Here is a 16,610-nt window from a genome sequence, read left to right as displayed (position 1 = left end):
AATAAAGATAGATGCCTCAATCAGACCTCACTGTTACAGGTGCTGAACAGAAATGAAGTGAATAGTGAGTTCTGCACAGCAGGCATTAGTCACAGTTAACACAGGCATGTTCATCTGGCAGAGCCTTCTAGGCATCATGGCTAAGGCTGTCAGTCTTTCACGGAGGTCACATATTCCGTGACTTTCCAGGACCTCTGTGACTTCTTTAGCTGCAGCAACTGACCCCAGGCCCACCCGAGTAGCTGGGGTGACCCTTGGGCCGGCTGCTGCTCCGGAGGCCACAGGCAACTGGTCTTGGGCACTGCCCAGGAGCCGCAGTCCAGGAGCAGCAGCAGGCCTAAGGGCCACCTGCAGGGCCAGACGAGCGGCAGGGCCCCGGGCCGCCCCCGCCCCAGCCCCAGGAGCAGCAAGGGGGCCAGGGGCCTCCCTCTGGGCCAGAGGAGCAGCAAGATCCCAGGCCAGGTCCCCCTACCCCAGAAGCAGCAGCAGGGTCCCTACCCCCAGGAGCAGCAGCAGCCACTGGAGCCCTACCCCCACAGCACCTAAGATTTAGTTAGGGGTATATTTTGTAAAAATCATGGACCAGTCACTGGCCGTGACATTTTGGTTATTGCCTCTGACCTGGCTGTGATGTTTACTAAAAATACCCATGACTAAATCATAGCCTTAATCATGGCACAAGTGAGTCTTTAGAGGGGATTTGGACCTATGACAAAAGACATATGCACGTGCTTAACTTTACGCGCTGTGAGTAATCCCATCAATCTGGCTGACACATGAAGTAGACTCATAAGTCACCAATGGGACAAATAAAGTGTAATACTAAGCACATTATGTAAATATTTGCAGGGTCAGAGCCACAGCAATGCCACTGTCACCCTTAAACAAGTTTCAACTTTTAATCTGTTACATCTGTGGTATTTTATTTACTAAATGTACCGCATCATGGCTAAGACTACTACCTTTCCCCGCCCCCGCCCCCCTGATTCATAGTTCCTGCAAGGAGCACAATGTGCACAGGGAGCAATTGCCATGGAAAATAAGAGTACAGTGACATGGCTTTCACAGCATGTGCATATGTATTTTGGGAACATTATTTTGGATCCTCTTTTGGTTCATTTGAGATGGGAAACACTAGTGACACATTAGGTTTTGTTAATTTAACTCTTTTAGATTCCAAAGGTAGGTTGAATTTGTGAACTGTATACAGGGATACTGTACAGCACTATAGTTTTATCTGGTCATACAAAATTTATCTCAAAATACTAAGCAGAAGGTGAAATATATAACTAAATTACTTGTGGCTACACACACACACAAAATATGAAAGTATAGTAACTCTTTTCAACTCACCTTCTCCATGAAGAGCACCAACCTTAGGCCACTGCAGTGAAATGCTGTCTCCAGCCCATTACGTTAATGAAATGTTACCTTGGCACTTCTGGGTATCCCAGTGCACTTTTGTGCACTTTGCAAAACCATAAAACAACTTGAGACAAGGACCCTGAGTGCCTGTGTCTCTTATAGAGGACCAAGTACACTGTTAGTGCCAAATTATTACATGATTTCTTAGTGTGTAATAATTACACCAGTCACATAGCTAGTTTCTACAGCCATTCAAATCATGCATTTGATACACGCTACAGGTGTCCACCTCCACCTACCAGGCTTTAGCTGTCATGCTTCTGGTTCAGCTGGTTAGGCAAGATTGCCAGACCAACTGGCTTACCACTATACTCCACAGCGGTAACTGAATAGCTTGTGGCTCCCAGTTACAGGTGGAGGTATATCAAGTCACCACCAAGTCTAAACAGTCAATGACTGATTGCAAGTTAAAGGACTCATCCCTGAAAAGGGCATCAAAACAACATCTATGCTGCTTTATGAACAGACCCTTAATCCCCTAATTGTCCAGGCTGTCTCTCACTTTTTTTATTCAAATGTCCCACCATTGCTAGCACTACAGCAGCTCAATCAGGAAAAGCTCTGTTGCAGATAAGTTGCTGCCAGCATTTTTCTCCAGCATCATCACCTAACCCTGATGACAACAACCCTAGATAACAAAGCAGGCAGCTGCCAGCACTCTACACTAGAATTCATAACACTGCTACTGCCAGATAGCCTGTGACCTAGGCTGGGAATGAGCACCAATTCTGCACAGGCTTGAATGTGGTAAAGGTCTCACACTGGGCAAGTAGTTTGGGTAAAGGAATTCTGGTCATTGGTAAACTCATGTTTAGGACTTCCAAGCCACAGCAGGCTGCTTGGCCCAGGGATGGGACCTCTGACACAGTGCGTTTTCACATGACAGACTTAGTTTGACAATGACTTTGTCTCGTGTATTGTCAATAATACTGTAGCAATTACTTTGGACACAACATAACATTGTCTTATCATTGAGCTATACTCTTAGTAGCTCAGCAAATCATTTCTCTGCCAGTGACTTGTGTGAGCGGGAATTAGAGTGGAGATGACAGTCACCTCATCTTCTCAAAGCTTCGAGCTTCTCCCCCCAAATCAACTTCCATGTGTCCATTTAAGGCATGAGTGTGCTCTCTTCAGGCCCTCTAAGTTTACGGGTTTATTCTTCAAGTATCTCTGTCCCAACATTGGGTAGAAAAGGGGTTTCAAAATCAAGTACCCAGTAAACCTAAGGTAGTTTTCATGTGTTAGAGTTGATAAGAGGTTGTGATCAACCATAAGAGTAAGTACTCTTAGAACTCAGTTGCTTGAATGCTACAGTGCAACTGTAGTTGCATTTCTTCAGTTGCAGCAACATATCTTTCACGAGACCTTTTGGAAATGTTTTACTGTTTGTGCCATTCGAGTTCTAGCTGAATGAATGGGAAAATTAGTCCAGTTTAAAAAAAGCAAATACAAGCCATTTGCTCTTGTCTAACTGATTATGTACTTAGCATCTAGAATCCACAATTCCCATAACAAGTACAAAGGTCTTAAGTTAAAATCCCATTGCTAACCCAATTAACCGTTGTATCTTACTACTGGAGAACATTAATGCAATTTGAGGAAAAAAAAAATCAGGCCATCAAACACACTTCCGTCAACAGAGCCATTGTGTGATATTTAAAGAGTTGGTTTTTTTTAATTCTACAAAACCCTTGTCATTGAGGGACAGGCTTTATGAGTCATGCATGTTCAAGCACAGGCAGAATTGTTCATCCAGAAGCAGATTCAGTGGCTGCAAAAGCAGCTGCTTGCTCATCCCTTGCCAGAAACAAAGTTGACATCGACCCGCTACCCTCCTTCACTTTGGAAAAAATGGAGAGAGAAAAATGGCAGGATAAAAATGTAAGAAGAAATTATTGTAATTCGTTGTTTTTGTATACACCGTATTTTATCAGTACTGCAGTGCTGAGTTAATTCTGTTGCCAGCTCAGGAGAACAATCCCAGAATTTCTGCTACCAAAGCTAGGAGAGAGTAAAATATGGCATATAGCAGTGGTTCTCAACCAGGGGTCCCTGGTGGGCTGCAAGCACATGTCAGGGGGGCTGCCAAGCAGGGCCAGCATTATACTTGCTGTGACCCAGGGTAGAAAGCTGAAACCCTATCACATGGGGCTGAAGTCTGCACCCTGAGCCCCGCCAACCGGGGCTGAAGCTGAAGCCTGAGCAATACAGTTTCGCGGGGGCCCCCAGGCAATTGCCCTGCTTGCTGCTCCTTAATGCTGGCCCTGACTTTTATATGCAGAAAAAAAGCTGGGGCACAGCTAGGCCATGAAGTTTTCATAGCATGTTGAGGGGGCCTCAGAAAGAAAAAGGTTCAGAACCCCTGGCTTATAGACTCCCAGCTTTCAGTCTCTTGGGGAGATCACAACTCCTGTTAGACAATTCAGAGACTGCAACCTGGCCCAAGAATAAACTCTGTATATCACTTATTAGACAAGTGAAGACTAGCTGTGTTCCTAAAATGAAAATCTTGGATAAAGTTAACGCCTGGTGAAACCCCCCTTGTTTTTTTGGTAATGTGTTGGTTACTACACCATTTTTGATGCACCCCTTGCTGCATAATTCAGTTTACTCAAGGACATGAGAGTCACCAAAATGAGTCCAGACCATCACGTGAGAGTACAGGTATCACAAAGATGGCTATTCAGTGGCAAATTGACCTGCAGAGAGAAGTCAGGGCAAAGCCTGTTTAAATTGCAGAAAGTGGATTTACCACTGCCAAAGCCATAGCATTAAGAAAAATAATTTGACAGAAGTGGTACAATTGTGGTATTTAATTCCATTGATATTTGTGGTTAAAAGGACGACGAAACAATTAGTTTACTACAAAACATATATATAGTCCAGGGCTTGACTCCCAATGATAAAGCCTCTGAGGGATGGGGGCAACTGGAGCTAGGTTTCAGATTGCTAAACAGAGCATATTACACACATTCATTCTCAGTGACTAAAACACACTGTTCTTTTCTACCGACAGGACCATATTTAACATATCCATGCATGGGTGCACAAGGCAGGGAAAGGACACAAGCACTTCCTGCACATAGGCCAGACACAATAACCTTGCGCTCTGAGCAGAAGAACTCTCCAGGGACTACTGGAACAAGTAGTCTAGGAAAGTGGACCTGGGAGGGGGTGTTGTAGGAGTCCCAGCAACGCTGGTCAAGCAGAGGGAAAGGTATGCCTCACCTCTCTACTGTGGGCAAATGGCTGTGCTCCCCAGGGCTACAGGAGGCATTGTCTACCTGAGGCATAAGGCCTGGCATTGTAAGATTCTGCATTGCCCCCAACATCAGGATAGAGCTTAAAGGAGAGCAGCAGAGAAAAACATGGAGCTTTGGGGGTGGGTGGGTGGTGTTTTTACTACATATTATATTAGAAATTCACTCTTGTCTACACCCCCCAACCCCCCGAAGAGACTACAAACAAATGGAGAATGAACAGCATTATCACATCATAAATACTCAAAAAAAGAAATCAGAGCAATTGAGCGGAAATAGTTAGATTGCTAGACATTTGAGTTATAAGTTTAAACGAAAAAAAAAAACTGCTGGGAGGAAAATTGTCTTTGTCCGAGTCAGAGCCTCAGTTACTTCACACTAAAGACTCCGAAAGCTCCTATTCCAGCTTGCTAGTCCTCCAAGGAGACTCTGCAGCAAAAAGGGAAGCTAAGACTTCATGTTCCTCAAATTTATAACAATTAAGGTTTCTAAAAAATAGATTTTTTATTTTGTTTTTTAAAAAGCACTTCAGCATCCTCTAGTCCTCAAGAAGAAAAAGCATTTTCTCAACTTATTTTTCTGAGGAAGGATGGTCCAATGTTGAGGGCACTAGTTTAGGACATAGGAGACCCAGGTTCAGTTCCCTGTTCTGCTGTGGACTTCCTGTGGAACTTGGGTCTCTCTCTACCACACATCCCAGTCTGTGAAATGGAGATGCTTTTTCTACATCACTGGGGTGTTATGAGGATAAGTATATCAAAGATTGTGATGAGCTTTGAGATCTACTGATAAAAAGCACTATACAAGAAATAATTATGAGTAATGCCTATTTTCCTCCTCTACAGATCGCCTTGAATGCCACAATGTAGCCCTCAGTGGGGCAGCTAGATCATGAGCCACTTCTGGCAAGAATTCTGATTTTTGATTTTCTGTGTCTTCATGTTATGAACAGAAGGAGTGGAACAAAGTGGAGAGAATTTGTTAATCTTTTTTCCCCATGGCACAGTCTTTGAATAGCCATCTAAGCCAATATATTTATTTTTAGCTAACATCTTACTGTTCCTTGACAGGACTCAGAATTTATATTAGTACACACTGTAGGCATTTTCTGAGCAGCACCTTTGACAAAAATGGGAAAATGGTGCAGGGGAACATTAAAAAAAGAGGAGAGGGAGAGAGGAAAACACAGATAAAAAGGAAGTCTGACAATCTAAGGTATTTATATAGACACAGGGCCGCTGAGAGTGGGTTCGGGCCCTGGTGAAAACAATTGTTTGGGCCTCCCCAGCAAGGACGGACCGACTAAACAGGGCCAACGAAGCCGGGCCCTGATAATTTGTACCGGCTTTCCCCCTCCTGTCGGCCCTGTATAGACACTGTCACCATAGTATCAGAGCAGCTTTATTTATAAACCAAAACCAATGTGAGGTAAGGCAGTAATATTATCCCCATTTTACACAAGAGGAACTGAATCACAGAGCAGCTAAGTGATTTGCCTGAAACCACAAAGGAAATCTATGCTGGAGGAAGAAATTGAACCTGGGTTTCCCATGTCCTAGGCTTATGCTCTAACCACTGGACAATCCTTCCTCTGCAAAGGAGAGAACTGGAGACAGAACACTCTTAAAAAATAAAAGTTAGTTTCCAACGATATACAGGGAGAAATCATGAAAAAACAGAACACAAAAGGAAGGAAACAAGATGGAGACAAGGGCTAGAGAACAAGAGCGAAAGGAAACGAAGCAAAAATATTTACCTACATTTATCGGAATAAGCTACAGTAGCTGGTATAATCACCTTTATACCAACATAACTGGATCCAAATAAGTTTTACCACTTTATCGGTTTCTGAACAGATACAGTTATAATGGAATAAAAACTGTGTTTAAGCCAACTCTTAGGCCCCAGTCCTGCAAGCTACTTGAGTGATGCTCTGCTGTGCACAGAGATACGCCAGTATAGGACTGAGGCCTTTGTGTAATTTTTATTCTGCTTCCCATAAACCTCACTAGATTTTAGTCCTTATCTTTCTCTCCCCACCACCTGTTTCAAATCCTACCTTTCACTAGTTTGATTTGTGTGCATACTTTTGTACACAGCTACAGCTGCAAGTGGTACACATATTTAGCTTGAGCTTATATATTTCAATTAACAGACAACAGGAGTTTGAGTAATACTGAACATCAGATTTTGGGCAACGTTCCATATACATTGCTAAACTTGGTAATAAAATAAATTGGTTATGTAAAGATAATTAGCAGGATGATTATTTAAAATTCAAAACAAAATATATATTTCAAGACCACTTGGGTCTATGTTTTTTGGATAGAAAAATATAAAAATAACGCCTTCTTGTTTAATTATATACTAAAATTCTACCTTATTGCATTAGATGCTTAAAAATATCACATAACCAAGGAAAGATTAAATGCTTATCCAAATATATTTACAAATGAAAACACCAGGAAGAGCATATAAAACAGCAGAAGCTAGTGGTGATTAACCCAAAGCAGCATCCACAATAAATACTCAAAGAAAAGAGAACAAATGTAGCAGGCACAAAAAATATCATATCCAAGGAACCTAGGTTACTAGTATCCTGTGTAGGCTGTTTTTGTTCCACTGTTTTGAGTATTTTTGTAACCTCAATGTCATAAACAGATACCTAAGGGTTAATGTCTCTTTCACCTGAAGCACCTGACCAGAGGACCAATCAGGAAACCGGATTTTTTCAACTTTGGGTGGAGGGAATTTTGTGTCTGAGGTCTTTGTCTGCCTGCCTGCTTTCTCTGAGCTTTGGAGAAGTAGTTCTGCTTTCTAATCTTCTGTTTCTAAGTGTAAGGACAAAGAGATCAGATAGTAAGTTATATGGTTTCTTTTCTTTGGTATTTGCATGAATATAAGTGCTGGAGTGCTTTGATTTGTATTCTTTTTGAATAAGGCTGTTTATTCAATATTCTTTTAAGCAATTGACCCTGTATTTCGTCACCTTGATACAGAGAGACCATTTGTATGTATTTTTCCTTTCTTTTTTATATAAAGCTTTCTTTTAAGACCTGCTGGAGTTTTCTTTTCTGGGAAATTTCAGGGAAATTGAGTCTGTACTCACCAGGGAATTGGTGGGAGGAAGAAATCAGGGGGAGATCTGTGTGTGTTGAATTTGCTAGCCTGATTTTGCATTTCCTCTGGGTGAAGAGGAAAGTGCTTTTTGTTTCCAGGACTGGGAACGGAGAGGGGGAGTCACTCTGTTTGGATTCACAGAGCTTGTGTCTGTGTATCTCTCCAGGAGCACCTGGAGGGGGGAAGGGAAAAAGGATTATTTCCCTTTGTTGTGAGACTCAAGGGATTTGGGTCTTGGGGTCCCCAGGGAAGGCTTTTCAGGGGGACCAGAGTGCCCCAAAACACTCTAATTTTTTGGGTGGTGGCAGCAAGTACCAGGTCCAAACTGGTAACTAAGCTTGGAGGTTTTCATGCTAACCCCCATATTTTGGACGCTAAGGTCCAAATCTGGGACTAAGGTTATGATATGTGTAGGCTGTTTTTGTTCCACTGTTTTGAGTATTTTTGTAACCTCAATATTCTAGAAACTCATGAATAAAAGAGCAAAACATTTCTTCATTCAATTTTTCTGAGGAGTTTGTTTCTAGTCCAGTTTACACATTACCTGTAGTCTTCTTATTAAAGAAAATACGTTTGCAGTACCTTGTTGTCTCCTTGTACTTCTCCCAGTCTTTGTTGAAGTTGTTTAATTTCTTCTCCCAGATGCTTATTTCGATCCCGAGAATCACTCAATAGTTGGGCAAGATTAGCCTAGGAAAGTTACAATGTTATTGTGAGATTGCACCCTATGCTTTACAGAAATATGCTTATGAGTGTAAATATGACATAACTGGAATATCTTTGCAAAGACTATGTTCTTCTGCATGTATTCATTCGAATGCACGTATCATTCTTATACGTGAAGTTATGAGCGCTGGCTCTATGCTTGTATTTAAAGAGTTTGCTGTAGAAAGCATTTAAGGCAGATTTGATCAACATAGTGTGAAGGGGTTATTCAGGTAATTGGGAGTACTTGGTTAACAATAGACCTTGATAGACACCAATACACATCTGAGCTTTCCTGGGAACGTCCGGTAGAAAACTGAGTCATGCATGGACATGTGACTTTCCCATGTAACTCCAAAACTCCATTTTGTAAATTGATTCTACAAAAGGGGAGAGATAGGTTTCCACCCACAAGAGAAAAATCTATTTAAGCCCCTGAAAATCCCTCCATTTTGTCTTCAGCTGGCTCAAGAGATAGCCTCTCCACCCCAAAGAGATGCCTGAAAGAAACTGGAACAAAAGGACAGTAACTAGAGGGGTGTGAGTGACAGCTGGACCCAGACTAGAAGGAGGCTAGTCTGTCAAAGAAGCTTATTGGAATATCTGAGGGTGAGATTTACCTGCATTTAGTTTCCTACTGTATTAGGCGTACACTTGCATGTTTTATTTTATTTTGTTTGGCAATTTACTTTGTTCTGTCTATTATTACTTGGAACCACTTAGATCCTACTTTTTGTATTTACTAAAATCACTTTTTTACTTATTAATTAACCCAGAGTACTAACCAAGAGAAGGTTGAGGGGGGACATGCTTGCTCTTTATAAATATATCAGGGGGATTAATATTAGGGAGGGAGAGGAATTATTTAAGCTTAGTACCAATGTGGACACAAGAACAAATGGGGATAAACTGGACACTAGGAAGTTTAGACTTGAAATTAGACGAAGGTTTCTAACCATTAGAGGAGTGAAGTTCTGGAACAGCCTTCCAAGGGGAGTAGTGGGGGCAAAAGACATATCTGGCTTTAAGACTAAGCTTGATAAGTTTATGGAAGGGATGGTATGATGGGATAGCCTAATTTTGGCAATTGATCTTTGATTATCAGCAGGTAAGTATGCCCAGTGGTCTGTGATGGGATGTTATATGGGATGGGATCTGAGTTACTGCAGAGAATTCTTTGCTGGGTGCTGGCTGGTGAGTCTTGCCCACATGCTCAGGGTTTAGCTGATCGCCATATTTGAGGTCGGGAAGGAATTTTCCTCCGGGGCAGATTGGCAGAGGCCCTGGAGGTTTTTCGCCTTCCTCTGCAGCGTGGGGCATGGGTCACTTGCTGGAGGATTCTCTGCAGCTTGAGGTCTTCAAACCACAATTTGAAGACTTCAATAACTCAGACATAGGTTAGGGGGTTGTTACAGAAGTGGATGGGTAGGATTCTGGGGCCTGCTTTGTGCAGGAGGTCAGACTAGATGATAATAATGGTCCCTTCTGACCTTAAAGTCTATGAGTCTGTGAATTAATACCTGGGGAAACAAATAGCTGTGCACCTCTCTCCATCAGTGTTACAGAGGGCGAACAATTTATGAGTTTACCCTGTATAAGCTTTATTCAGGGTAAAACGGATTTATTTGGGGTTTGGACCCCATTGGGAGTTGGGTATCTGAGTGCTGAATACAGGAGCACCTCTTAAGCTGTTTTTAGTTCAGCCTGCAGCTTGTGGGGCACATGGCTCAGACTTGGATCTGTGTTTGCTGCAGGCAAGTGTGTCTGGCTCAAACAAGGCAAGGCGCTGAAGTCCCAAGCTGGCAGGGAAAACAGGCTCAGAGGTAGTCTAGGCACATCAGGTGGCAGTCCCAAAGGGGTTTCTGTGATTCCACCTGTTGCAGTTGTATTAGACAAAAGTGTGCTTTTGTGAGTAAGGAGTGTGGGTGGTGGTTGAGAAGGAATGAGGGTTTTATTCTCTACCCTTCTGTAGTGGACAGACCATGGGTGAGATCTACTATGGCAATTCATGTGGTTTCTACTTTTGAGGTTAGAGGCTCAGAAGATCACAGTAAAGTTCCTTTCGTTTTTTGGAAAAGATCAAAGCATTTTTAACTAGGGCCATATCAAGCAATTAAAAAAATTAATCGCGATTAATTGCACTGTTAACAATAATATAATACCATTTATTTAAATATTTTTGGATGTTTTCTACATTTTCAAATATATTGATTTCAATTACAATACCGAAAACAAAGTGTACACTCCTCACTTTTTATTTATTTTTATTACAAATATATGCACTGTAAAAAATAAAAGAAATAGTATTTTTCAATTCACCTAATACAAGTACTGTAGTACAATCTCTTTATCATGAAAGTTGAACTTACAAATGTAGAATTATGTACAAAAAACTGCATTCATAAATAAAAATGTAAAACTTTAGAGCCTACAAGTCTACTCAGCCCTACTTCTTGTTCAGCCAATTGCTCAGACTAACAAGTTGGTTTACATTTTTGGGAAATAATATTGGCTGCTTCTTATTTACAATGTCACCTGAAAATGAGAACAGGCATTCGCATGGCATTGTTGTAGCTGGCGTCACACGATATTTACGTGACAGATGTGCTAAAGATTCATGTCCCTTCATGCTTCAACCACCATTCCAGAGGACGTGTCCATGCTAATGACAGGTTCTGCTCAATAAAAATCCAAATCAGTACAGACCAATGCATGTTCATTTTTATCATCTGAGTCTGATGCCACCAGCAGAAGGCTGATTTTCTTTTTTGGTGGTTCAGGGTTCTTAAGTTTCCACATTAATGTATTGCTTTTTAAGACTTCTGAAAGCATGCTCCACACCTCATCCCTCTAAGATTTTGGAAGGCACTTCAGATTCTTAAACCTTGGGTCGAGTGCTGTAACTATCTTTAAAAATCTCACATTGGTACCTTCTTTGAGTTTTGTCAGATCTGCAATGAAAGTGTTCTTGAAATGAACAACATGTGCTGGGTCATATGAGATTGCTCTGTTTTACCTGTATTCTGCCATATATTTCATATTATAATAAAGACATGCAATTTTCCCCCAAGGAGTTCAGTCACAAATTTAATTAACACATTATTTTGTTAACAAATATCATCAACATGGAAGCATGTTCTCTGGAATGGTGGCTGAAGCATGAAGGGACATACAAATGTTTAGCATATCTGGCACATAAATACTTCGCAATGCTGGCTACAAGAATGCCATGCAAATACTTGTTCCCTCTTTCAGGTGATATTGTAAGTAAGAAGGCAGCATTATCTCCCGTAAATGTAAACAAACTTGTTTGTCTTAGTGATTGGCCGAACAAGAAGTAGGACTGAGTGGACTTGTAGGCTCTAAGGTTTTACATTGTTTTATTTTTGAATGCAGTTATGTAACAAAAAAACCCTACATTTGTAAACTACACTTTCAAGATAAAGAGATTATACTACAGTACTTGTATGAGATGAATTCAAAAATACTATTTCTTTTATAATGTTTGTAAATAATGTTTGTAATAAAAATAATATAAAGTGAGGAGTGTACACTTTGTATTCTGTGTTGTAATTGAAATCAATATATTTGAAAAAGTAGAACAACATCCAAATATATTTAATAAATTTAAATTGGTATTCTATTTTTTAAGTGTAATGAAAACTGCCATTAATAGCAATTATTTTTTTGAGTTTATCGTGCAAGTTAACTGTGATTAATCGACAGCCCTATTTTTAACTGCTGATATGGTTGAAAGCTGAGAATGGCTCAGATCTTCTGTTTAGAGGTTATATTTCCTAAACAACATAACTATCTAACTTTAGGGCAAGAATTAAATAGTTTCCGATTTTAGTTTTGAGGCAGCAACCTTTCAGCCAACACAAACTCTTTTTCAAGGTCTGCTTCAGTAGAATGATTTTTTCTGCATGCTAACAAATGAATATGACAGTCATCAATATACTGAATGGATCAAGCAGTTTCAAAATGCATTCTGTCAATCATAGAATATTAGGGTTGGAAGAGACCTCAGGAAGTCATCTAGTCCAATCCCCTGCTCAAAGCAGGGCCAACGGTTCAGAGGTTACTGCCTAAGGGGCATTAAAAATATTTCAGGTTGTTTTCAGGACTTTCATCTGAACCAAAGCAGCCGAGGCTGAAGTTCTTCTACAATCAACTGACTTGCAATGTTTTGATGCAAATTTTGCAAAAAGTGACTGAATGTCAATAAAGGCAGGATAAGTGAGAGATTGAGTTACTTAAGAGGAATCCTATTTGTACAAGTCTCTTAGAAATATTTCCATTTGTGAAATACATTTCTATTATGAGTGTGAACACATCTGCATACTCCAATACCATATGTAATTTGAACCCCTTAGAAGAAGTGAATGTCACTAATCAGTGTTGACAACTATGACACTGGAGTTGTTCTAACTTCAAGCCAAATCCAGCTATACTGACTATAACGGGTGTATGATCTACACCCATTTATTTCCTACTAAAACATTTTTCTGGGATTGCAGTCTCTGCTGCATTTTACTGCTTAATCAGATGAATGACTTAACACAATGTAACAAATCTTTATTTTCACAACTGAGATTTTGGGAAAAATTTTAAACAAAGGATTTAGATGCTAAAATAAAAAACAGTCCTCTTTAACATGCTAAGAGCATCTCAATAAGCAAAGCACGGACTTGCCCCTTATTGCAAAGCTTCTATTTTACTTCTGTTAAACTGAAACAAATAAGCCTCGCCACCGATGAGTAATTGCTGGAGAAATCATTCCCCCAGCTTAGAGGTTCTGCACTACACACATTTTGAATTGTACCAGATTCCAAAGGTTTTGCCAAGATCATCAAGGCTCTCATTAAACATGGAAGGGGAGAGAATTTTGGAGCCTCAGATGCTCTATAATAGCATTTCCTCAACCTGATGTGGCTTCTCTAAACTGCACTAAGGAGATCTCAGGGACTGGAGCCAGTCTACGACCCAGTTGTTGAGAAACACTGATCATTTCTAGTTAAGTACTCAAAACTTTTTGCGGGCAGCAGGAGGAGCGTGAGAGTGGATAAGGGCTTTATTTTAAGTTAACTTAACCAACTGAAGTCACTGCTAAAAAAATCATCAACTAATATGATACTGAACAGTGAATGGCTGCCAGGGAACAATGGTTTTCCATTCATTAAATTTGTTACTGACCTGAACAGTATTTGATAACCAAGTGATAAGGGGGAAAAATCCTTATTCAAATACATTCTGGAATCATCCAGTGTCCTTGTATAAGATTCTTTTATCAGTTTCTCAAGTCTAGCCACATGAATAAGTGTTATGCTCCTTCATACTACTGTATGAAAATGGATAGGAACATTCCTTTAATATACCTCCATTCTCTGGCACATAAATCTTACATGGCACTCAAAAAATCCTCCAACCTTTAGATACTGCCCGAAAAGAGTGTTTGGTTTTGTTTTTTTTTTTTAAAGGTGGTGGGGGAATGGAAGATAAACATCTGGAAAAAATATACTTTATAATATTTAGACACAAATGTGTAAAAGTAGCTCATCTTTATGTTAATATCTTACAATATTCCCATTTCTCATACCCATACCTCAATGAGGGAGGACTGGATAAGTTTGTTTAAACATGTACACTTTAGGGCTGTGACTAATAGCAAGCTTAATTGCAATTTGTCCTCCTGTGCTTTCATATGATGTTGACGGGTAGTTAACACAGAAACTTGCTTTGTTTAGCAAGAGTCCCTGTTCACTGCAAGCTACAAAATTTGATGACCTCTGTTAGCACTACAATCTTATTAGAAACTAAACTTAAACCTTTCACCATCAGTCTTCCCCAAAAATAGTTTTGAAGCTATGGTGACCTGGATGTAGCAAACAAAAATGCACCATCTACACGTCACCCATTTCTTTGGACAGAAAAAAACAACTCCCCAATGATGACCTAATAAAATAAATAAATACAGAACCCCTGGAGGAGGATCCAGGCTCTCTGAGATCAGTCACAAGAATGCTAGCACAGAAATACATCACCCGGAGCCGACAATGTTTTGCCAAGACTTGCTCACTTTTACTCACCTCTAATAACTTTCAAGACTGGAATTCAGAAATGTGGGATGTGTTTTTGTAAATACAGGGCTGATTAAAAAAATATGAAGCATGGATTTTTTTCCCCATGCAAAGCTCTTTCTAGAAATAAATATACCATCAAGAAGCTTTATTTAGGTTTATCAATTTAGAAACTACAGATATAGAACCATTGTGGGTTTGTGTGTCAACCAAGAAATCCTTTGCATGTCAGCTCTGGTCCTCTGTAGCAGAGCACCTATTAACAGTTACCCAGATCTGTCCCAGCTGGGAAGGGCTGCAGAACAAGAGTACAGATAGGTAGCAATTGTAGCCTCCTTTAAGATGTCACTTGTTCCCAGTGCTCACTTCCACTCCTTCACCAATAACAGAGGACCTTAAGATTGCTAGAAGCTTTCATAACCAAGTTTCTAGAAGCACTGCTCAGTGGGAATGTTCATTAAGGGCATTTTTGTACCTACACCCCAAACACATGCTGCTAGTGCAGGGATCAGCAACCTTTGGCACATGGCAGGGCTATGTACCTGCCGCGTCCGCAGGTTCAGCTGATCGGGGCTCCCACTGGCTGTGGTTTGCCGTCCCAGGACAATGGGGACTGCGGGAAGTGGTGTGGGCCGAGGGATGTGGTGGCTGCCACTACCCACCGCCCCCATTTGGCCTGCAGTGGTGAACCGCAGCCAGTGGGAGCCGCGACCGGCTGAACCTGCAGACGCAGCCGGTAAACAAACTGGTCTGGCACGTGCCAAAGGTTGCCGATTCCTGTGCTAGTGGGGCAAATATTTGTCACATCTAACCAAACAGGATTATTTTCTGCTTAAATAAAGGCATCCATATTGCCCAAGAAAATCCTCTCGTGATTGTTTTATGGGAATCATTTCAGTTGCTTTCAGAATCCAAGATGAACAACTTTGCCTCAAGCAGAAGGTAAAACAGAAAAACAAAATCTTTGTAGCCTTTTGAGAGTGTTATTTTAAATGAACATTGGGGTGTTTTCCAAGGATATTAAAGTTTATCCAGGGGCAAGGATTCTCTATTCCAGTGAAGTAAGAAACGGAGACAGGAGAGAATCACAGGGAGTGTGAGGAGTTGGGTCTCAAAAGATCCCAACATTTTGAAAATGGGTACCACAATGACTGTTAGGCCATGGCTACACTGGCGCTTTACAGTGCTGCAACTTTCTCGCTCAGGGATGTGAAAAAGACACCCCCCTGAGCACTGCAAGATACAGCGCTGTAAAGCGCCAGTGTAAACAGTGCCGCAGCGCTGGAAGCATGGCTCCCAGCGCTGCAAGCTAAACCCCATGAGGAGGTGAAGTACGTGCAGCACTGGGAGAGCTTTCTCCCAGCGCTGGCGCTGCGACTATGCTCACACTTCAAAGTGCTGCTGCAGCAGCGCTCCAGTGGCAGCGCTGTGAAGTTTCGAGTGTAGCCATACCCTTAGACTCAACTTCTCAGTGCACCTTTTCTTTTTAAACTACATTATGAGAAACACAAAAACACTGTCACCCTACAGAACAAGACTTGCAACACTGCTAAAAATCCTAGTTTTCAACCTACACATTCACAACACACAGAATGCCCTGTTTCTATAAGATTAAAGATATGCAGAAACTAGGGTCCTTCCACTCTGCAGGCAGGATTCGTCTGAGCAGGTGCAGTTTGAAATATATAATACTGTTCTCTGAAGCATTACAACGACAAACAATCTTGCAGTTTTCCATCTGCCCCTTCACAGTAAGGGAGTCACTCACCTACAAACCAGAACAAAGCTGGCAGGTCTCATTTTATTACTAGTACTTGGCACATAGTAGTGCTTTTAATCTTCAGACCCCCTTAACAAAAGGGAAATCATATTAATCAATCTTCACAACATCCATGTGGTAGATAAGGGATAATTGCTTACCTCCAAACGCTGCTTTTCTGAAGATGTTATCTTTCAGGATTCTCACTCGTGGCTCTTAGTGCTTTAGCGAAAGGCCAGCAGTACTTCCAGCACAAAT

General features: G+C 41.1%; 1 protein-coding gene across 2 annotated transcripts in view; it reads right to left on the bottom strand.

Annotated features, from left to right (window-relative positions):
• CCDC149 (coiled-coil domain containing 149) overlaps nt 1–16,610 on the bottom strand; it is a 65,930-nt gene that overhangs the window by 32,554 nt on the left and 16,766 nt on the right. For both annotated transcript variants that reach the window (XM_050947693.1, XM_050947694.1), the window contains exon 4: nt 8,391–8,498. In XM_050947693.1, coding sequence (XP_050803650.1) covers nt 8,391–8,498 — 108 coding nt within the window. The remainder of the gene's footprint in view (nt 1–8,390; nt 8,499–16,610) is intronic.

This window comes from Gopherus flavomarginatus, chromosome 3 (genome assembly GCF_025201925.1).
Source record: "Gopherus flavomarginatus isolate rGopFla2 chromosome 3, rGopFla2.mat.asm, whole genome shotgun sequence".
NCBI lineage: Eukaryota > Metazoa > Chordata > Testudines > Testudinidae > Gopherus > Gopherus flavomarginatus.
Note: the sequence above shows the minus strand (reverse complement) of the source record. Positions and strands in the feature narration are given on the sequence as shown.